At 46.1% G+C, this 23630-nt stretch overlaps 1 protein-coding gene and 1 long non-coding RNA gene across 2 annotated transcripts in view; one reads left to right on the forward strand and one right to left on the reverse strand.

The window, feature by feature from the left end:
- Positions 1 to 23630, reverse strand: part of LOC307200378 — a 557860-nt gene that overhangs the window by 161735 nt on the left and 372495 nt on the right. The gene's annotated exons all lie outside the window — the stretch shown is intronic.
- LOC307200314 (keratin, type I cytoskeletal 19-like) lies at positions 3821 to 16136 on the forward strand. The gene is made up of 8 exons (XM_079948840.1): positions 3821 to 4433; positions 8422 to 8504; positions 9118 to 9274; positions 10717 to 10878; positions 11500 to 11625; positions 12624 to 12844; positions 14031 to 14059; positions 15889 to 16136. Exons 1-8 carry the CDS (start codon positions 3957 to 3959, stop codon positions 15909 to 15911), a joined length of 1278 nt encoding a protein of 425 aa, XP_079804966.1. The 5' UTR covers positions 3821 to 3956; the 3' UTR covers positions 15912 to 16136.

Genomic DNA, 23630 nt, shown 5'->3' on the forward strand with positions numbered 1-23630 from the left:
GAGAGGTGGATATACACACACTGTGCTATATGACAACGAGCAAGAAAAGCAAGCTTACCTCAACCTGCTCTAGGGCTGGCCAAACCCCTGAGAACCCACATATGGGACATCAGCCGTTGCCAAATAGCGACTGCTACGTGCGAAAACACTGCCTGTGCTTTCAAGGATAATTCATGAATCTTCCGTGAGTTGTACTAGAACAGGAGTGGGGATCCATTTTCAGCCTGTCGGGGGCACATTGCCTTCTGAGCGAACTTCCAGGGGCCACATGCCAGGGTGGGCAGGGCCAGAGCATAGCTGTCAACTTTTCCCTTTTCTTGTGAGGAATCCTATTCGGAATAAAGGAATTTCCCTTTAAAAAAGGGAAACAGCTATGGGCCAGAGGCAAAAAATTGGGCAGATTCTGTGTGTGCCAATACAACTCTATCTTCCATTCAGGCAAGCAAGAAGCATTATGGAAGTTGAAGGGCATATTCCAGCCAGGCAAAAATATCCAAGGAGGGTTCAAAACAGGGCATAGGGGGGATGGGGTGTCCTAGAGAGAGCCCCAAAGGCCAAAAGAGAAGTCTGGACACTTTTGGAATTGTGGAAAAGTGGAAAACACGCTACTCTCAAGTGAGATCTGATTCATGTTGATCTAGTTGAAGATCACAGGATCTCCTTCCTTCCTTGTGTAACTCTTAGTTCAATTCTCCTACACTGTGGTCTAGGGGAGAAGGAATGGAGGGAAGCTCTGCTCTGATACTTCATTCACATGAATGTTGATATCGCTCGCATCCACACCATACATTGAAAGCACATTAAAAGCACATGGCTTCCCACAAAGAAATCTGGGGACGGTTATTTGTCAAGGATTCTGGGGACTGTAGCTCTCTGAGGGATAAGCTAGAGTTTCCTGGGTTCTTTTTAAAAATGTGTTTATAGCTCCCATTTTTATGTTTATATGAATGCGAGTGCAATTGCTGTGATTGGCATAGCATAGGTACGCTTACGTGGACCTCAATATCTACATGCGAGAATAAAATAACAAAGCAACAGATTGAGATAACACATTACAGTTGGCTTTATTGGATATTTTACAGTAGACAGCTCAGATCTACACAGGAAAGAGCTTACAATCTGAAAGAGCTTTTAGGCATTGGGAAGATCTCTCCGGAGCAACGCTGTCAAATTGGTATGGGATACATGGCATTAGGGACGCAGGTGGCGCTGTGGGTAAAACCTCAGCCCCTAGGACTTGCCGATCGCATGGTCGGCGGTTCAAATCCCCGCGGCAGGGTGAGCTCCCGTCGTTTGGTCCCAGCTCCTGCCCACCTAGCAGTTCGAAAGCACTCTTAAGTGCAAGTAGATAAATAGGTACCGCTTTATAGCGGGAAGGTAAATGGCGTTTCCGTGTGCTGCTCTGGTGCCGGTTCGCCAGAGCAGCTTCATCACACTGACCACGTGACCCGGTAGTGTCTGCAGACAGCGCTGGCTCCCGGCCTCTAGAGTGAGATGAGTGCACAACCCTAGAGTCTGTCAAGACTGGCCCGTACGGGCAGGGGTACCTTTACCTTTACCTTTACATGGCATTACTAGAAAAATTAACAAATAAGCTGAGGATTGTACAAGGCCAGACTAAGGGAGATAACATTACTGTAGTGTGGTCTGGTTTTATAAAATTTACTAAGGTTGAATAGCATGGACATTCCCCGTTACTTGTATACAACAAGGTTTGGTTGACGTAGGGTCTCATATGCTACCTCTAAAACCAGCAAAAACTGTTTGATTAAACTTTGTAATTTATTTTGAGCTCATCCATTCTGAGAGACATGAATAACAAACTCACCTGCCCAGTGGATGTCATTTGGATATGGTATACACTGTAGAGCTCTTGATTTATTGGTTTTTGCTTAGTTTTAAATAATTACCTACTTTTTGTTTTATTTAGGTACTTGTTTCTCTTTTTATCTTCCTTTTGTAGTATTTTATTGGCTGCCAATCTTAGTTTGTTTCTTTGAAGTGCATAATATTGTTTTGATAGCTGTATTATTTACTTTTCTTTTTATGTGCTTTAAAATTTAATAGGTTTTTTAAATAAAAAAATCTACATATATTGGGCCGTTAGCTCATTTATTCAAGAGGTGCCTATTCTGACTTAGTACACTACTTGAGAAACTTCAAGCATGGATTAAGAAACTGGGATCTTCAACATGCAGAACATGGACTCCACCACTGAGCTATTATACAGAGTTGGGTCAAGAGTTTATCCTTTGGCTCACAACCATCTCCGGAAAGAGACTTTAGGCTGATAGGCTATAACTTGAGCTGTACTACTGGATCAATCCTGAACCATCTCTCTCCTCAAATGTTAGCGTCTATTGTTTTATTGCTGCTTATAACACGAAAGTCATTAAAAATTTTAAAATCATTTATCTAGTCCAGCCTTCCATGACCTGGTTTCCTCCAGGTAGCTCCACCTTCCACATCCCTGACCATTGGCCACACTGACTGGGGCTGCTGGGAAATGGATTCTGATAACACTTCAAAGGCTCCTCACCCCTGATGTCTATCAGTAAATCAGACTCCCTTGGGAGGTGGTGGACTCTCCTTCCTTGGAGGTTTTTAAGCAGAGACCAAATGGCCATCTGTCTCTGGACTTAGTGGAGGAACGGGAAATCCACACAGGATTATTACACTTGCTATCGGCTTAAGGAGACTAACAGAAGAGATCGTAAAGGAAAAAGAGAAATTATACGAACAAGATATGATGTGGCAACACCAAGATAAGACTGGATAGAATTATGAACTTTGTTTGGACTGATTGGGACTGATTTGGACATTAACGCAGTAATAAGAAGATGATCTGAATTCCCCTTTGGATCTTGAAGTATGGGTTCCCCCAACAAAATTTAAAAATTTGGCTTTGTAATTCGGAATTTATATGATGTGATTTAATTTGATGTGATTGGCCAGTTAATAAAAATTATTTAAAAACAACAACAACAAATGGCCATCTGTCATGGATGCTTTAACTGAGATTCCAGCATTGCAGGGGGTTGGACTAGATGACCCTCAGGGTACCTTCCAACTATGATTCCACACACAAAAAAGGCCCGTGGCTTTGTACTTATGCAAAAACGTTCCAGAAATATCCACTTCATTCAAATAAGAAAAGAGGGCCTTTCTTGTCAAAAGGCTTTTTACCGCCTGGCTAAAACGACAGAAGAAACTGAGAGGGACAGTCGTTTGAGGCAGGCTTCTGTTTTCCTTTCACAGGGGACCCCTTGTTGCAGCAGGCATTGAATCTGGGACACTCTGAAGATACTCGGATCACCTTTCACAGGGACCTGATTGTTATCTGAGCTGCATCTATGCAAGAGCCTTTCAGCAACCACATCACTCTCGATTTCACCTCCAGCAACTTTGCCGGGTGACTGGCAGCTACAAGTTCTCCCCCCCCCCCACCCAAACTGCTCCTACAAAGTAGTGTGTGTGTGTGTGTGTGTGTTTATGTACAGGTGTGTGTGTGTGCGGACAGGTGTGTGTGCTCAAGGGTTTAGCTGCGGCTTAAGTAAACTATCATCTAGGTTTTACCAATGCCTTTCCCCTGAGCCGAAAGCCACCTACTGTGAATCACACCTTTTGTTGGCATGGGGGGGGGGAGGGCGACACAGCAAGGTAAGACAAAGGGGAAAAGGGGAGGGGAGAGGAGGAAAATGCAGTTTCTTTGCAAACACTTGGGAAAGAAACACAGCCCACTTTGTGCTGACTGACCAATGAGTGTTTAGGGCTGGTCCGTTCCAGAGGACTCACATATCAGCTTTGTTGGGTGGACAACCCTCTCCCCCCCCCCCCCCAACCCAGAGGCTGACATAAAAGGAGGCAGGTAGAGAAGTGTTGCTCACATTTCTGCCTCTAGAACACACACTGTGTTAACTCGCTTACCAAGAGCTGCTTTCAGAAATCCCCTCTCAATGGCCAGTTACAGCTTCAGGCAATCCGTCTCTGGCGGGGGCTATGGCGGGTCTTCCTTCAGAGCTCCAAGCATCCATGGTGGATCTGGCGGCCAGGGCATTTCCATGTCTTCCGCTAGGTTTGTCTCCTCTGGGGCTGGAGGAGGCCTAGGGCTTGGCTATGGCGGAGGAGCTGGGGCTTGCTATGGTGGTGGCCTTGGTGGGGGCTACGGTGGGGGCTTTGGCGGGGGCTTTGGGGGAGGTATTGGAAGTGGCTTTGGCGGCAGCAACGATGGCCTCCTGTCCGGAAACGAGAAGGTCACTATGCAGAACCTGAACGACCGCCTGGCCAACTACCTGGACAAGGTGCGTGCTTTGGAGGAAGCCAACACAGAGCTGGAGGTGAAGATCCGAGAGTGGCACCAGAAGCAGTCTCCCACCAGCCCATCCAGGGACTACAGCCACTATTACAAGACCATCGAAGACCTCAGAGACAAGGTAGGGCTTCACATTTGTAAGCCGCATGGCGGGAGGGGACGTGGAGTGCTCAACACTCATCAAGGGCCTAGCTGTGAAAATGGCAGAGGTGGAGAACTACACCCACCCACGCAAATAGCTGAGTTGGGTAGGTCTGGGTAGGAAGTCCTGACCTCTTGGCACTTCCATCTGTAAAGTGGGTGCAATAGCAACCAAGCTTGGATGACTGTGCATGTTTGGTAAGAGCTTGCACAATGAAAAGTCTGCATTCAGATGCTTGCACTTCAGTTTTGCCCTACTGAGGATGGGCACCACAGTAGCCTTCCTCACTAGGTGAACAGCACAGGGCTGGTGCAGTATCTTCACAACTGGGTGAATGAGACAAGAATCAAAGCCAGGCATTAAATACTGCAGCTGCACCTGTCTCAACCAGGAAGTGATACAGTGGATTAATTCCACATGCTGTTCATTAGCAATAATTTCCATTTAGCCCCCTTTCCTCTGTGGAGAATACATGTGCTGGTTGCCCCTGCAAGGGTTAGCCCTGCAAAGGTCTTTTCTTTTCTTTTTGCCACAAAGCCCTTATTGGATAGATGTGGCTGCAAGATGTTGATTTGCAAACAGCTTTGTTCTGTGCATTGCTGCAAATTCAGGCATTTTACCCATTCTGGTGTATTCATAGCACCAGAATGCAATGCAATCCATCTCTTTATCTGTCTGATTGCAATGGAAACTGTTTGAATACAGCCAGTTTCCTTATCTGTTTTGTTTCCTGGCTACAAGACTGCAGCAAACAATGCCTGGCTTCAGTTATTAATGCCCTCTGGCATTATCAGAGTTTGGTCACGCTGGGCTACCTTTTCTAGGACTGCAGCTACGTGAAACTGTTGCTGGGACTGCCCTCAGTTCAGCAGTATTCTGATCCTCAATAGCTCTTAATGGAACTCGGCTGAGCAACCACCAAATATCAAATTCTAGAAGCCAATGTTCACAATCAATCTTAGAACTGAATGGGAATTTATTTTCAGGGTTTGCAAGAGTGGACCAGGGACACTATATGTGATGCATGTCATAAAGCAAGATTTGGACTGCAACCCTGTACACACTTACTAGAGAGCAAGCCTTACTGAACAGGATTTACATCTGAAGAAACATGCATAGACTTGCCCTGTTAGTTGCTTAGTCCGAATGTACATTTGGAAGTGTGGCAATTGCCTAGATTTATGCTCCTAAGACTCTGTCTCTCCTTCATTCCCATATGAGGTTGGGCATTATCCCTTCCCATGTCATAAGGTCAGGAATGGAGACTGAGAGGTATTTTCACCACATCCTGAGTCTCTCTCACATGGAATGATAATGTGTTGGGTGAGCCAGAACCAGTTATGGATACATACCATCAGCTGCAATTCTTGTGGTACAGCATTGCTTTTCTAGCAGTCGTGGTGGGTGGAAAACTCATGGTCCTCCAGGTGTTTTGGTCACCTGTGACCATAGCCATGCTGGCTTGGAATGATGGGAGTTGTAGTCCAACAATATCAGGAGGGTGTCAGGTTCTTCATCCTAGCAGTAAATGCAGGCTTCCTCAAACTCGGCCCTCCAGAAGTTTTCGGACTACAATTCCCATGATCCCTAGCTAGCAGAACCAGTGGTCAGGGATGATGGGAACTGTAGTCTGAAAACTTCTGGAGGGCCGAGTTTGAGGAAGATTGAGTAAATGCTTTTTTACCACATCCATCTCGCACATGGCCTATGAGAGATAAATCCTTTTCTAGTTCTGAACCTCTCTTGCAACTGGAAAGTTCTTCCTAATATTTAAGCCTTTGTCTCCGTGAAGTTTAAATCCTGTGCTCTCCCTGGTGGATAGGGTGAAAGAGTGTCCTCCCCACTCCTGCTTCTGATTCTTTCACTCATCCCTTCATGCATCACCATCCTGACTTACCAAGAGGTTTCACACAGACCTGAACTGGTTCCTCAGCAGAGGCCTCTTGGTTCTGAAGTCAACCTTGTTACCGCAGGACTGCTGTGGCTTTGTTCGAGAACATGTGGTTGAACCTACTGTTATTTCGAAAAGGGGGGAAAACAGACAAGAAAACTGTGGATGTTGGCTAAGCTATGTGCACCGTAATCTTCTCTCTTTATGTACAAGACAAGGTTTATTTTGCTCTAGCAGAGTCATCGGCACACAATGGGAGTTTGTTTATGAATGAAGCACACACGCCCTCAAGGCACACACGGAGAAGCACAAAAGCAAACAGTTATTGTAAGGAAATCTGCACCAGCCTTGAGAGTTCATGACCATCGCCTCCCAAGGAGGCTTGTCACTTTTCATTTTTACCCTTCAGGTCCCTGAGCAGGGCCTGAAATAAACTAGAGCCAGCAAGGAACTTAGCACGTCAGCTATACAACTGGGTCAAAGCCAGCAGGCTATGGGCAAAGCTTAGGGTAGATTCTGGTGGAATGTGGGTGAGGGATGAGTAAGGATGTCAATCCATTGACAGTTTACAGATGTCACTGTGAATTATTCAGCCTATGAGCTTGGGATCTGTCACAACATAATCTAAGGATGGAAAACAATGCTGGGCCAGTCACAGATCTGGTAGAGCTGGTATTATTCTAAAAGAGGGATGAGGAACCTATGGTCCTTCAGATGTTGTTGACTACAGCTCCCAGCATCCCTGACCACAGGCCATTCTGGCTGGGATGGATGGGTCTGATCACATCTGGAAGGCCACAGGAGTCACATGCCTGTTCTAAGTGGTCATGTAGGCTGAGTCACATCATTATGTTATGGAAAAATCAGTATAACGTGATACTATGGACCTGGGTGAACAAGTGAATCCTGGGCTGACCTAAGACATTTTTTTGCCTGGTGCAAAAGGGAAGATGGTACCTGCCACATTCCACTTGCGATAGTCAACCAGATTGGTGGTTTTGTATCGTGCTTGGACGCTGGCAACAGGACAGCATCTTGCACTGCCCCAGGAGTCAACAGGCTGTCGTCAGGGAGCAGGCCAATGTGCCCCACAGTGGAAGCTGGTTCATATAGGCAAATGGGGAGCTGCCCCTCCAACCTCAGTCTGCCCTCAACTAGCTCCCACTTGCCTGCCTTCTTACAACAATCAGGGAGTGGCTCTGTCTGTCATTGGCTCTGGCTGCACCTACTGTTGATCTCCCAGCCTTCTGTGATACAAGCCCCAATGGGCACCAGCCACCACTGGAGGCACATAAAGCTCAGTTCATTCCCTGTTCCTCAGCATTAGCTGCATCACTTTGTCTCATGGTAGGGCCGGCACTGAGTGTTCCAGCTTTTTTCAGGATGTAGTAACAGACTCACCAGCCCTACTGAAGAGGCTCCTCATGAGGCCGGAGGAGGAACATTGCCCAGCTGCGGGGCATGAAGGCCGCTCCCTGCAAGGCCCTTTCCACCTGGCCTATGGGGCTGGGCCCAGACTCACCAGCCCTACTGAAGAGGCTCCTCATGAGGCTGGAGGAACATCGCCCAGCTAATGTTTTATTGATTATTGCTTTTAATATGCTGTAAACTGCTTTGAGATATTTATTAAAAATAGAAAGCGGTATAGAAATTTAATAAAAAATAAAACGAGCAATGATGATGCACATTCAGAAGACCATTTCCCCTCCACAATGTGCTGAAGAAGAAGAAGAAGAGCTTGGATTTGATATCCCGCTTTATCTCTACCCTAAGGAGTCTCAAAGCGGCTAACATTCTCCTTTCCCTTCCTCCCCCACAACAAACACTCTGTGAGGTGAGTGGGGCTGAGAGACTTCAAAGAAGTGTGACCAGCCCAAGATTACCCAGCATGTGGAAGAGCGGAGACGCTTTTAACCACTACACCACACTGGCTGAGCCACACCTTTCACACATCATTACAAGCAAATCAATCAATGTGTGTTGATGGCCACCAAACATTTTTTTTTTAAAAAAAGAGAAAACTTACAATACATATGAAAGCAAATAACCCAACACGGGTCGCCTCTTCTCTTGCAGATCCTTGAAGCGACAATTGACAACAACAAGGTTATCCTGCAGATTGATAATGCCAGGCTGGCGGCTGATGACTTCAAAACCAAGTGAGAAAACTTTTCATAGGCAGAGAAACAGAAATGGGTTAACTGTGGATCAATGACCTTAGTATTAGGGCATAGACATGATGCTCAGAGCTATGGTGAAATATTGAGCAATTATGCCAGAGTATGCGGGGGACGCTGTGGTCTAAACCACTGAGCCTCTGGGCTTGCTGATCAAAAGGTCAGCGGTTCGAATCCCCACGACGGGGTGAGCTCCCGTTGCTCTGTCCCAGCTCCTGCCAACCTAGCAGTTTGAAAGCACGTCAAAGTGCAAGTAGATAAATAGGTACCACTCTGGCGGGAAGGTAAATGACCTTTCCGTGCGCTGCTCTGGTGTCAGTGCTCCATTGCGCCAGAAGGAGCTTAGTCATGCTGGCCACATGACCCAGAAAAACTGTCTGTGGACAAACGCCGCCTCCCTCGGCCTGTAAAGCAAGATGAGCACTGCAACCCCAGAGTCGTTCACGACTGAACTGTCAGGGGTCCTTTACCTTTACCTTTATGCGGGGGAAGACTATTTTTCTTGGCACTTTACATTTCACAGTGATTAGATTAAGGCAGCTCAGACAATTTTAGCAACTGATCGTCATTTGCTGGCATTGATTTGTTTTAAAAGGTTTGAGTCTGAGCAAGCCCTGCGCATGAGTGTTGAGGCTGACATCAATGGGCTGCGCAGAGTCCTGGATGAGCTGACCTTGGCTAGAACTGATCTGGAGATGCAGATTGAGAACCTGAAGGAGGAACTGGCTTATCTTAAGAAGAACCACGAGGAGGTAAAGAAAGGCAGCATTCAGCATTTTGAAGCATGGTAGCATAATAATAATGTAACAAAATGACAATTTATTGTTTATTATTAGTTTATTGTTGCTGTTTCTTTTTCTGATGCTAATAATAAGTATATACTACAGTTCTAAAAGTTCCCAGGGCAGTAAGAGTTTCCAATAAAGTAGAGTATTAGAAGACCACCAATGAAACCATAAAGCCACCATTGCCATAGTCACCATATATAACCCACAGCAGCACAGAACATCAACATCCAGCGATGGGCAAACCCATCTCATTAATCATCAAAGGCCAAGTGAAACAGATCCATCTTCATTAGGTGATGAAAAGGCACTAGCGGGCAGACATATCTGCAATGGAGGGAGTTCCAAAATCAGGGAGCCATAACTGAGAAAGCCCTGCTGCAGAAGCAGTTTCAGATTGCCAGATGTTAGGAGGATAAGAAGGATGACTCTGAAATAGAGATGGATGGGGAGCTTGTAGCCTTCCAGATACAGCAGGATCACAGTGCCATCGTCTATTCCTCATTACTGAGGCCTCAGATTTAACGTATGGTGAGACATCATGCATAGAGGACCACATATAAGGCAGAGAAGAATTCTTGGCTTTCTACCAACCTCTGCCACCCTCTGCCACCCCCCAAAACCAGCCTCCACCAGATGCCAAAGCACACACACACACACCCTTCCGTGGTGGTGGAGGGGACAGCAGCAGAACTGCATGGTGAGATGAGAGGATGTAGGCATGGTCTCTCCTCTCTCTGTTGACCTGGCCCTTGACACACTGCAGAACAGCCTGCTGGGGAATGAGGGGTGGGTGGGCATAGGAAACCTCTCATCTTCAAGCATGCCTGTGGTGCTGCTCCCACTTCGACGTCTTCAAGGGAAAGAGGAGTGTGATTGGGGAGCAGGAAGATGCAACTTTTGGTTCCAGGGAAGGACAGTGGATAAAGGATAGTCTTCAACACTAGTCCTACTCAGAGTAGACACAGTGAAGGCACTAACTTGGGGTCATTAACTTAAATGGGTTTACTCTGAGCTGGACTTATTTGAACACCACCCATAGTTTTTCCTGATACCCCCTTGACAGTCCCACCAACAATCTGAGACTAACTCAGAAGGTTGTGGACTCTCCTTCATGGGAGATGTTTAAACAGAGGCTGGGTGGCTATTTGTCAGGGATTATTTAGCTGTGATCCCTGCATGCATGGGGCTGGAGTAGTTGACCCTCGGGGCCACTTCCAGCTGTACAGTTCTATTATTTTATGACACACTCTCTCTGTTTTTCCAGACAACCTCAGATAATCCCTGTGTTAGCCCAAAGGGAATGTGGGATAGCATGCCTAACCCTAGATAAAAAGGATAGCTGTTAGGCATTGTTGCTCTGCTGACACACCTGCAATTAATGCCTATGTCTTGGTCTCTTTTTACAGGAAATGAGTTCTATGTCTGGGCAAGTGGGAGGCCAAGTGAGCGTTGAAGTTGACTCTGCTCCTGGCATTGACCTCACCAAGGCTCTGACTGATATGAGAGACCAGTACGAGAAGCTGGCTGAGAAGAACAGGAGGGACGCTGAGGCTTGGTTCACCACCAAGGTGAGATGGAAAAGCCTGGGAGAGAAGGGAAGAAAGGGAAGGTCTTTAAAAAACAAACCAAGAGAAACAATTTCGTGGAAGAAAACTGGGCTGCTGTGAACTCACCTTGCCCATAAAATTGTACTGCTGAATACAGTGCAATAAAATGTAAATGTAGAGCTCCTCTAGATTTGTGAAAAAAAATTTGCAGGTGTATTCTGCAACACGTCATAGTGCATTAGTGGTGGATGTATACTGGACACTTCATTCCGCCTTATATGGTTGTTCTGCAATGCTTCCCCAACGCTACCGCATTAGTGCCATCTGGAGGGATGCTCTTCAGTTATAGTGTTACAAAACCAGGAGAGACTCCCTCCACTGCAGGACATTTGTGCTATGAAAAGTTGCAGGATTTCAGCAGGAAGCAATGGGGACATTCACCCCAAAACGTTTGCAGGTGCAAATAGTATTAAAAGTGGGGTGATATAGAATTGTCCCCATACCACTGTAAACACAAATCACCATGAATGGACATTAGAAAGGATATCAGAAGGGCCCGTAATAAAACGAAAGCGGTGTAAATAAATTCAATGTGAATGTTGACATATTCTTCTTTATTTCTCCCCTTAAACAAACAAACAGACTGAAGAACTGAATCGAGAAGTTGCGGTCAACACCGAGCAACTTCAGAGCAGCAAGACTGAGATCACAGACTTGAGGAGGACCCTCCAAGGCCTGGAGATTGAGCTCCAGTCTCAGCTCAGCATGGTACGTGGAGTGGTGATGGGTTATTTCTACTGCTTGGGTACTGAAATAAGTAGTCACGGGTTGTGTTTGCCTTTTGTAGGGTGTGTGTGAAAGAGTCAACCTCCACCACAGTAGGCTGTAGGCCTCTGAATACCAGTTGATGGGAATCACAGGTGGGCAGTTGTGTTCATGTCCTCCTTGTGGGTTTCCCACAGACATCAGGTTGTGTACTGCGATGACAGGATGCTGGACTAGGTGGGCCATTGGCCTGGTCCAGAAGGCTCTTCTTATACTTTAGGGACATGGAAACTCTAGAACAGTGTCTCCAAGCTGTTCTCGGACTACAGTTCCCATCATCTCTGACCACTGGTCTTGCTAGCTAGGGATGATGGGAGTTGTAGTCCAAAAACAGCTGGAAACCCAAGTTTGGGAAACCCTGCTCTAATGAATGTGCACGCTCACTTGCACACAAGCACACATTCCCCCTAATATCTGAGAAGGGAAAAGTTGAAAACACGGGGATAAAATTACTTACCCACTTCCTAATTGTTTCTCTACAAATACGGGCTTCTTCTTTTTCCTGAAACTGCGAGCTACTGCTAATCTCAGAGCAAGACAACTGTTGCACAGTGCAAATGATAGTGTTAATTTATATTTGTAGCCCACCATATTTCAAGTCCTCATGGCAGTCAGCAGTTGGTTGAAATGCAGCAATAAATACTTAGCATATATTAAAACACCACACCAGGTGAGTTCTGGCCAACTAATGCCAGCATAGCTGTGTAAACACTGTGCAGTGCTTCTGAAAGGTGTTCTGACAAGGGCATTGGCAAATCCCAGGGTTTCAGTATTGACTTCCAAACAAATATTTCCATTTCACTGCAGACGCCTGTTCTCTGAACTGCAGCCCAGTTTCCCATTATGCTTACAACACTTCTTTAAAATTCACACCCATATCTTGGTGACAGTCCCTGCCACACCCCCACACACTTTCTCACCGACACCACTTCTCTTCTCAGAAAGCTGCCCTGGAAGGCACCTTGGCCGATACGGAGGCTCGCTATGGGGCTCAGCTGTGCCAGATCCAGGGGATGATCGGCAACATCGAAGCACAACTGGTTGAGGTCCGATCGGACATGGAGCGTCAGAACAGTGACTATAAGACCCTGATGGACATCAAGTCCCGACTGGAGCAAGAGATTGCGACCTACCGCCAGCTCTTGGATGGCCAAGATCTCCAGTAGGTCACTTGACAGGTCTCTTATGACCTAGTGCTCAAAGAGAGCAGATGTCTCTGGTTGCCAGATTCTGGGTATTAACCCAGCCTTTAATAACCCACAACAGTTACTAGCCTGCCACTCAATCAGCCAATAACTACTAGGCTACTGGGGGTTTGTATTGACTGGGAAAGAGCTCCACTCCCTTGTGCTGGGGATCCCACATGGTTTCCATGCTGAGCACAGGGGAAGGATAGAATCTGGTTTAATCACTCACCTGCATGGAATTCTTGGTCACCTATGGTGACCAGGCTCATGCATTAAATACAAGATTGCATTAAACGGGGGATAAATATTTCTTCACATTTTCCCTGTGACACCTGGGTGGCCATTATTGGGAGGAAGAATGATGGAGCTATGTAGGCTGCAGAGCTAATCTCACGCTTCTGTTCCTATAAACCTTTCAAGCTCGAGGCTGGCTTCCCATGTTGTAAAACCGAAAAACTGGTTTTGTGTCAAAGAAAGCTCTAGACATGGAGATTAATCCATACGGGGTGGAATCTGGTGGCACTGGTTCCATCTGCACTATGCATTTAGTATCCTAACAACTTTAATTGTCATGGTTTCCCTGACCTATAGTGTACTTGATGCTTAAGTAAGGAATTAATCTTGTACACTCCACATCCAACCTAATGCTCCATTCCACCCATTGCTTCACATTGCCCCTACCATTTGTTCTTTGGTATGCAGTTTTCCAGCAGCTGCATACCTGTTCTTCGGGTCAAAGTAGGCAGAATGCTCAATCACGCAAATGTTTCCCACAAAGCTTTGTTACTCTGGTTCTGCTACTCAGAGAAACTGCAGGAAGTTATGGTCTGGACCAAAAGTTCATACAGCCCTGGTGATGGCAGGAGGAGCCACTTTGCTGGCTGTATTTTTTACATTTCAAAATTCTGCCCTCCAAGATACTGTTCAACTGCAATATCAAAAGTAAAACAAAAAACAAGAGATGACAGTATTGTCCCCCTCCATGTGTCAAAGAGGAGGTAATCAGAGGGAAAGAGATAGGCAACCACGCAGCCACTAGCTAAAGTGGCAAATTCTTCTTAACTTAGAATAACAACCCCAGGTTGGAAGGTGGACTGTTTCACAAAGTACATTTGGTCTAACATTGATAGTTAATGCTTCCCTTCTTTTTTTCCTCCACAGTTTCTCCGGAAGTGTTTCGGGGACTAATGGTGAGGCTTCCTTCTTCATGGCGGGTTGAGGGAGTGTTTAGTACAAGCCATAGGATAATGCGGCCACTTTGCTGAAGCTAAGCAGGTCCAAGCAAGCCCACATGAACCATGTTGAATTTCATGGTGACAGAAAGGCGGGCTATGAATTGGCCCGCTGACATCTCGGGCATGGTGCCCCTTGTCTTCTCTACATGTGCCATGCGGAAATCTAGAATATGTGGGCTTTTAAAAATATATATTATTTTTTTTGAGTTTTTCAAATTTTACAAGCGTCAAATAAGAGAAAGCAAAGCAAAGCACATATCCCTTTGACTTCCCTCTCGCCTTTTGTAGATCCTTGTGTTTTAATGAATCCCCTTGCATCTCCTTTATAATTCAAATTTTTGTTAATCCTTTATTGTTCCTTAGTGGGACGCAGGTGGCGCTGTGGGTTAAAGCCTCAGCGCCTAGGGCTTGCCGATCGAAAAGTCGGCGGTTCGAATCCCTGCGGCGGGGTGCGCTCCCGCTGCTCGGTCGCAGCGCCTGCCAACCTAGCAGTTCGAAAGCACCTCCGGGTGCAAGTAGATAAATAGGGACCGCTTACCAGCGGGAAGGTAAACGGCGTTTCCGTGTGCGGCTCTGGCTCTGGTTCTGGCTCTGGCCAGAGCAGCGATGTCACGCTGGCCACGTGACCCGGAAGTGTCTCTGGACAGCGCTGGCCCCTGGCCTCTTAAGTGAGATGGGCGCACAACCCCAGAGTCTGTCAAGACTGGCCCGTACGGGCAGGGGTACCTTTACCTTTACCTTTTATTGTTCCTTATTTCAATTTTTTTAGCTACGAGTTTCACATCAGTCCTTAGATTATGTGGGCTTTTGATTGGTTTGGCTGCTAAATCCAAAAGAGAATGGCCTTTACCACAGTTTCACCCAAATTATTCTCGTTTCCATTCTGCCTATAGCTCCAATGTCTCCTCCCTCCTCCCTCAGCCTCACCCCTCACCAAGCAACCCATGACTTCTTCTTCATTGCCTGGCTTCTCTGCAATGCAGGCATGGAGGCCCAGTATGGCCCTTGCTTTTCTCCTTTGGTCTGAAACAGTTTACCTGCCTCAACTGTAATTCAGATAATAAATTCACTTAATAAGTCCTTCAAAAGACGATTCTCAGCCTTGTGTGCCCAGATGGTTTTGGACTACAACTCCCATCATCACCAGATATCTTAGCCAGTAGTCAGGAATTATGGATATTGTAGTTCAGTAGGTTAGGGAACGCTGCTTTGAACAGAGGCTGTGTTGCTGACATGCACTGATATATTAAATACTCCGTTGGGATAAGACCAAGAAGACCAAGGAGATAAGGAAGTGATATTCCAGGTGGCCTGGTGTTTGGGATCATGCCCTAGCTGCTTCCTTATCCATCCACCCACCTTCTTGGGCAGCAAGGGGGGGGGGAATTGTTCACAGGAAGTAGCAGGAAAACATGGAGTAGCCCTATTAAGGCACAGTACCATCCCTCAGAGCCACAAGTGGTGTGATGGAGTCAGTTCCAGTTCCATTGCCATGGCAACCCCTTCTACAGGAGGTCCAGGAAGTCTCACAAGGTAGCGAACTCTTGTGAGATCATGTTGGCTGCAAGTGGGAGGACAAAGCTGAGGCAGTTCAGGGTCCTCTTTAAGGAGGCAAATCAAATTCCATTTCTGGGGATAATCTTGCACAGCCAAGGCTGGAATCAGAGCAGAGGCTGTGACTGAGCCTCCCTTCCATGGTTGGTGTAGACTTGGAGTGCTACAGCTAGTTTCAAAATGTGTAACTTGGGTCCATTAACTCTTTCCCCCACCTTGTCTTGCTACAGGCAAAGCAGATGATAAGAAGTGAAGAGCACTCTCCTTTCCAGAAACAGGATGGGCAGCTGCCGTTTGTGGCAGATGAAAATCATCGTTTCAAAATCACTTAGCAGCAAACTTCATGAGCGCCTATTCTGGATGGCTGAGGGCCACACAATGGCTAGATTCTCTGCATTAGCTCTTCCTGTTTTTAACCTTTCTGTATGGTGTTTCTTCTGCCTAATAAAGTTCCTTTTTGGGCTTCTGCAAACTGAAACTGAGACTCACTGCTAAGAGAGAAATTGACTGCCTGTTAATCACTGCATGTTCTGATGAGCATATGACAAAGGGTTGTACTGAATATAGCATTAAGGTGAACGTTCCGTCAGTATAACAATTTCTCCATTTACAACTAAACATTCTTTCTCATCCCTCTGTGCCCTGCCAAGTTTATTCTGGGTTTCTCCCGACCCTTCAGAGCAGATTTGGGCGTGGTACAGGGCATGAGAGTGGGGGGAAATCCTATAGTGCTAGTGGAAGAATTTAGATGAATAGTTGAATATATTTTATCAAAGCCGGTGAGGAGGTAATTTCCCTCACCAAAATCTAACCCCTTTTCCTGCCATATGGAAAAAAATTGATGCCACAAAAAAAGATATCACAATTAATTGATCTGGAATAATCCTCCACCACTCCAATTCCATTATCACAATCATCAAATACATTAGAATCCCCATGTAGTACATAAACACACACTGGAAAGACTTTTTAACACTTTCATGGCCGGCCCAACCATTAGACGGAGTGAGACGGCTGCCTCAGGTGGCAGGTGCCAGTGGATGGCAGCAGTTTTCCTCTTCAACTATTTCCCTCAATCCCCCAAACTAGCCTAACGTTGCACAATCTAAGCTAGCCTGCTAGACTTTAGGCAGGCATGGGAGGATGTTGTCCCCTTGCCAATGTTGTCAAAATTGAGTACACCTCCATTTGGATTCTGTACATGGAATGGGTTCTTTGCCTCAGGCAACAAAATTACTTGCACTGGCCTTGCACTCTCTTCAACCACCTTGACTGTAGAATCATAGGAGGAATGCAGATTATGAATAACCAGCTGGTAACCATGGTGTATATGTAACTGCTTGGAAGATGACTGGTCTCATTTGTAGAGGCAACTTTTACTAGATGTCCATAATCCATCTATTCTGAAATCTGGGGAGTCAGGGCTGCAGTAGAATCATCTTCATCAAGTGACATGACAATAAACATGCCTGGCTTCCCAAGTGGTTACATGCATGTTGTGTTTCCACCCAAACTACATGTTATATGTATCTGTGTGATTCTTCTTCCACAACTGGGATTCTCCCCACCCCTTCCTGCTTCAAGAAAAGGAAGCTACAGGGATGTAGAATGTCCTGTGAAGGACTAGCTTGACTTTTCCTTCCTGCCATTTGTCCCTCAAACTGGCCCACTTCCTTTCTAGCTCGTGGCTGTACAGGTGGCGACCATTTTGTGTGGGGCTTCTGTTCCTAGCTCCTGAACATGTCAGCAGAATGTGTAGCTGTCAACTTTCAGATTTGAAAATAAGGGACCAGCAGCCTCGAAAATAAGGGATCAGCAGTCTCACCTGTCCCGGGGACAGTCTACGGGATATCTAACAATGCGGGAAGCAGTGGGAAATGGTGCTGGAATAAGGGAATTTCCCGCAAAAAAAGGGAATGTTGACAGCTATGGCAGAATGTCCATAAGCCTGCCCCATTACCCCTCCCCGTTGCACTCCACCACCATTACATCCCATAATGCCTTGTTCTGCCACCATTCTGCCCTCTTCCAGGTCCAAAAGAACCCACATGTTGGTGGTCACACATCAGTTGACCACATGCAAAATGGTCACCACTTGTATATGTGAGTGTGAGATACAGATTTACGCTGCAGGAAGAAAAACAGTGTGGGGACCAGAGGTGGAGCAAGATGGGTGTGGTGGGTGTGGGCCGCCCTGGGTGTTATCCCTGAGGGGGGTGACATTGCCACCCCACCCCCCGGGATGCTCACGGCGGGTGGCACACCCCCTGGGACGCTCACCAGGCCCCCCCTGGGATGCTAGCCCTCCCCCCTGGGACACTAGCCTGGCCCCTGTGGGCAGATAGCCCCGCCTCTGGTGGGGACTTTTAAAAAAATGCAAAGAACTGGTTGCGAAAGAGTAAAGCAGCTTCTCCCTCTTTACCCACTGGTCCTGCATTCAAGAGTCTACATTCCAACAACTTGGATGGTTTCAAAAGAGTTGGGACGTCTTGTGCATGCAGCATTTCATGCAATGTCACACACCTTCAATCAGCCTCACAAGCTGGCGCCTCTGTTGTTTCCTTATCCATAGCTGAGTACTGTGAACACAAAAAGGAGGGTTATGCGACTATGGGCCTGTGCCCAAGCCTGGCATTTCTTGATCTCCTCTCGAATGGTCATATCTGCTTTCCTGAGCAATTAATTACAGCTGGGTTGGGACTGTTGGAAGTGACTTGCTGTTCCAGAAGTTGGACAGGAGCGTTCTTCTGATACACCCTACAGGCAAAGGAATGTTAACACTTATTAACTGCTGGAACCCAACGGTCCATGTGATTTGGGCTGGGCTTTGTTTAGGGAGCATCCCTGACATGCGCAGCGTACAGACTGCAGCCCCTTTGCAGCCGCAGCGCTGGGAAGCTGCCTTCTTCAAACATGGGTCCCCAGATGTTGTTGGACTACAACGCCCTTGATCCTTGACCACTGGCTGAACTGACTGGGGATCATGGGGACTGTAGTCCAGCAACATCGGGGAACTCAGGGTTGGAGCACAGGGTGTGTGGGAGATCGGGACGTGATCTTACATGAAGGCTTTAGGATGAAACAACGAATATGCCAGGTGCGTGCTATATTTTCCAAGACTTTCCCTCTCACACTTGAACAAGATTCAGCCAAAATATTAAATCCTGTCTCCACAGACAGGAATTGGATCTTCCATTGGGATTTGAGAATTTCCAGCCTCCCCTGACTTCAGCACATTTAGAGACTAAGGACCTTCAGGATAGCCATGATTCACATGCAGCTGTGAGGTTTCCAGTTGGCCGTCCTTGAACTCCACAGCTGAGTTTAGGGATGAGCAAATCAGTCCATTTTGGTTTCTCTACATTTCTAATTTTTCTAACCAAGTTCAGTTCTCCAAATTTCCATGTCACTTTGCGATTTTGTTTATAGTTTTCTTGAAAAAGTGTCTGCATTTCAGTGCAAATTTCTCCTAATAGGCATGGCTTTGAATGCAATTTTACTTAATTCATACATTTTTGTAAGCCATTTCCCCTAATATAATGCGTCTTGTATGTTACTTTCAAAAATGTATGGAGTTCATTCAATGCAGTTTTATTCAGAATAGACCCACTGAAATGAATGAACTTGACTAAGTTAGGTCCAATAATTTGAACAGGTCTGTTCTGAGTAAAAGGTAATTTAATGCTATCCATGCATTTTGTGCACACGGTATATACATTTTTGGACACACTACTTGGCTGGAGAATTGCTTTTCAGAATTCAGAGAAGTGCAAATGTTGAGAGAATGACTGCCTTTTGGTTTACTTGCTGAATTAGGCAGATTCACCTTCAAATGTGAACTGAATCATATCACTGCCCCGAAAATCCCTAGCTAAGTTCTTTTCTCTTAATTGAAAACAAGCCTCTTCAAATCCCAATGTGAAATTCGTTGTAATACACAAGCGCTAGCTGTATATGTAGTAATGCAGCTATGATAATAGAGTGTGTCAGAAAGTTTAGCAATCACAGACAATTCCCATTGGGGCCTGGCCATAGAACCGCTGGTTGAATTCACAAAGCCTATTCTGTGAGTTTTAATCCTCCCTGGTACCAAGTGGGGAATCCTCCAGGGAAGCAGCTAGATGCTTTGGAAGGCAAAGAAATAATGGTTCACTGTTCCATATCTTGATATTTGTGGGGGAACCTTGCTGTGAGGAACTGAAATCTGTGTGCGTATGAAGCAATCAGGTGTCTGGTTCTCACGGTCTGAGAACTCAATATAAATTATCACAAATTCCAATATTTGCTAGGATCAAAAGATTAGGCACCGACTTCCTGGCGACTTTGCTCCACAGGCAGACACACAAACAGTAACTAAGGCTGTGAACTTACCTGTGCATCTATTAATGGTGAACCGTTGCTCCTTGTTTTTCACTAATTGTGGCATCCGTGCTATAAAATGAGCCAACGTCCAAGTATTTCCAGCCCCATAATAGCTTAATTCACTGGAAGTAGGCATGGAGATCTCCCAGAGTGATTCAACAGTCAATCCCTCTTCCCATGGAACTCTGGGAATTGTATCTGAGAAAGGAATAGGGGTCTCTCAGCACCCTTAACAAACTACAGCTCCCAGAATTCTTGGGGGGGGGGGGGAAGCAATGACTGCATAAAGTGGTATGATCCTGCTTTGAATGTATAGTGCAAATGGAGCCTTAGCCTAAGAATTCAACATGGGGCTAGATCTCGGTTCCTCATTTCCTTGGAAGAAGTTTCTTTTCCACAGGGCAAATTAATCCACAGTCTGAAGAAATTTTGAACCATTTGTAAGACCAGTTCAGCCTGCCTACATCTGCTTTAAAAATCTATGCATGTTAAGCATTGTCCCGTGAATGATGGTTCCATGTCCAGATAGAAAAAAAGAGAATGTCTAGATCGCAAAAGAACAGTTTGAATGTTTTTCTTTCTTTCTCCCAGGACCCGGTGAATCACAAGCTAGTCATAGGCAGAACTATTATTCACAGGAACAGTTTCCTCGGTGCACAAATTCATTTAATGGGGCGAAGGGCGGGGGTACACACACCTGAATCAATCACATTTGTAATGACTTTTCCAACATGTAAAAAACGGTCCTGAGGTTCAGCCCATTGTTTAAGGGATTATTGAAAAATGCAATGACTGAACATGATTCAACAAAAGCTTGGATCAGTTCGTGAAAGCAGTTGGGGTTTCCGCGGTGGAATTCCAAACGGGAGGTGGTGTCTGAGCCGGGGATTGCAACCTAAGCCTAGAAGGATATTTGAACGCGTTGCCCAGACATAGCCGAGGAGCACTCAGGATCAAGAGGGATGGGTGTATTGCCGATGAGGAATGCAGAAGGAAAGAGCAAGCTTTTCTCTTGAACAATGCTCCTTTGTTTAGGGTTGGCTGTGTTGCCAGGGACACGTATATATATATATATACACACACACTCAGAGAGTATCAAGCTCAAAGAGGTTTTTCACTTATTAAAAGTTTCTGATTTTGTTTCCAACAGGCAGTTATCAACTTGATCCAGCTCCTCATTGAGCCGAGTATTTATCTGAACATTCCTTTCAGGGAGATTAAAATAAATGGAAGCAGCACACCGAGCAGAGGTCTTGCCACTTGTGTCTGTTCCAGAAGGATGCCAGAGGAATGTGTTTTCCCCCCTGTCAGTACAGAATCCAAAGGGGATTCTCACAAGTCTTGTGGATGACATGGTGGTAGTGGGAAAGAGAACTGAGTACGAGGTCTGAAGTTCTGCATTTCTTTCTTTAAAAAAAAAAATACTGCCTGCACAACTTTGTATCTGTCGCTGGGGTGGACATCAGCAAGATAGGAAGGCTTGAGACGAAATGGAGACAGAGGAACATGCATTCCTTGAGAATATAAAAATATATTTGTTGAATGGCCCATGTCCCCATGAGTACTGAAATGCCAACAGATAAATTTCTCTGGAAAACTTACTGATTGAGATGGCACCCCCACACCCCAAATGAAGAAATCAATCCCAGGATTTTTTTTTTTGGGGGGGGGGGTTAAAAATAAAAAGCAATGTTGTTGAACTTTTGGGGGCTTCTGCAATGGTCTGTCTTTTAATGCAACACAAACACACCCTCTCCTGTATATTGTTATTATTACATTTATACCCTTCTCCCCCTCTCCATTTTACCCCTGACAACAACCTTGTAAGTTAGATTAGGCTGAGAGGCAGTGGCTAGCCTAAGGTCACCCACGGAGTGCTTTGTGGCCGAGTGGGGATTTGAACCCTGGTCTCCCAGGTGCCAGTGCAGCACTCTGACCACTGCACCACACTGGCAAGCTTACATCAGTGCTACAAAGGGCTTTTGGGTGGAAGGGGACAGAAAACCTGGAGGGAGGGAGAATGGAGTGGGTGGTTGCAATCCTGATCAGGGAGCGCTGCACCCTGCAACATTTTGTTGCAATCCCCTAGTTTGCAATACATATCCGGCCAAGTTGTGATGCTCCTTATTCCATCTGAGTCCCATTTCCCACCCATAGCTCTTCTCAGGCTTTGCATGATGAGATCCTGGATCTGGGTTGTCTGGGCATAGGGTGGTTAGAGTGTTGGACTAATGCCACTGGGAGAGCTGAGTTCGAATTTCCGCTGAAAAGCACACTGAGTGACCTTGGGCCCAGCCACCTACTGCCAGGCTGATCCAGGCTTTTTCTTTTTCAGCTGGAACTCACCGGAACTCAGTTCCAGCACCTCTCAGGTGGGCACCATTGCCATGCCATTGTAAGAGAACAAGGGAAGCGTTCACAGTGAATTCCGGCACCTCTTTTTCTAGAAAAACAGCATTGAGCTGATCTACTTCACAGGGTTGTCATGAAGATAAAATGGAGGAGGGGTGGGAACCTTGAGACCACCTTGAGATCTTTGCAGGAAAAGCAGGATATAAATGTAATAGATTAATTAAATGAACCAGAAAAGAACTGGAGGCGTGCAAGGAGAAGAGTTTTCTCTGAGAGAGATCAAAATGTCCAAATCCATTATGGAGGCAATTGGGTGGAAGCTTTCCTTTCTCTTTCACCTGAACCCTGGCAGTGAAAAAAGATCCCAGGCAAGATTTCTGAGTTAATGTTGGACTCTGGGCTTAATGACCTTGCTGACAGCAGGAGGGGAGGAAGATCTTTTTAGATGGAGATATATATTTATATATAAACTTCACTTCCTTCAAAATGAGGTAAGCCTGTCTTGCTGCGTTTGAAGTCCCTCCTGCTCATTGTGTTGAGTGAGGACTCTCGGCATCTGCCATGAAGTCCAGCCCTGAAGGCATTTCTGGTTGTGAGGGTGAAACTAGACATGGATGCCTGCCCCCAAAGTCCTGTCCTGAGTGCATCACCAATTCCAGGGCTCGACCGTGGCACTAGCCAATCCCTCCTGAGCCTCACCCGCTTTGGCTCTTGCGAAACTCTGCCCGTCACAGCTGCGGTTTCAATACAACTCTGCTGAAGAGAAGGCTGGGTGGGCAACAGCTCAAAGTACCCTGAACAAAATCAGAAACGATGCTTTATGATTTCGTGAGAGACGTCAAGACTGGCTTAGTCGGTGCCGTCCTTTTGAAACTCTTTAAGGAAACCATGACAATGGCACTGTTTCCAGAGCAAATCTATGGGAACATGCCGTGGCACACCCTGTCTGCCAAATGAATGACAAGCCGGAAAGCATCGACCCGAGACACATCCCGGTCCTCTGTGATTTGAACAAAGATGTGATTGTACAGCGTTCAGGGCTAAATGGAGCATGACCCGAAGACACTCAGAAAACCATCACAGGAGAGGGATGGTTAAACTGCTTATGAAGGTTGCCAACTTTGCTGATGCTTTCCGGGAATGCTTCTTGAAGACATCTCAGGGATATGTCCACTAGGCAGGCTTGTCTGTAGGTTTTCCAGGCCCCCTCCCTCCACTGGTGGTTTTTTGCAAGGATATTCTGCATCATGTTATTGCC

This window comes from Podarcis cretensis (assembly GCF_951804945.1).
Source record: "Podarcis cretensis genome assembly, chromosome: 13".
Taxonomy (NCBI): domain Eukaryota; kingdom Metazoa; phylum Chordata; class Lepidosauria; order Squamata; family Lacertidae; genus Podarcis; species Podarcis cretensis.

Excerpts from the sequence above, each read along its gene's own strand:
- LOC307200314 (XM_079948840.1), top strand. The coding sequence starts at position 3,957 with ATGGCCAGTTACAGCTTCAGGCAATCCGTCTCTGGCGGGGGCTATGGC. Across the intron at positions 8,505-9,117 it reads GCTGATGACTTCAAAACCAA|GTTTGAGTCTGAGCAAGCCC; the intron begins GTGAGAAAACTT and ends TTGTTTTAAAAG. Across the intron at positions 10,879-11,499 it reads AGGCTTGGTTCACCACCAAG|ACTGAAGAACTGAATCGAGA; the intron begins GTGAGATGGAAA and ends ACAAACAAACAG.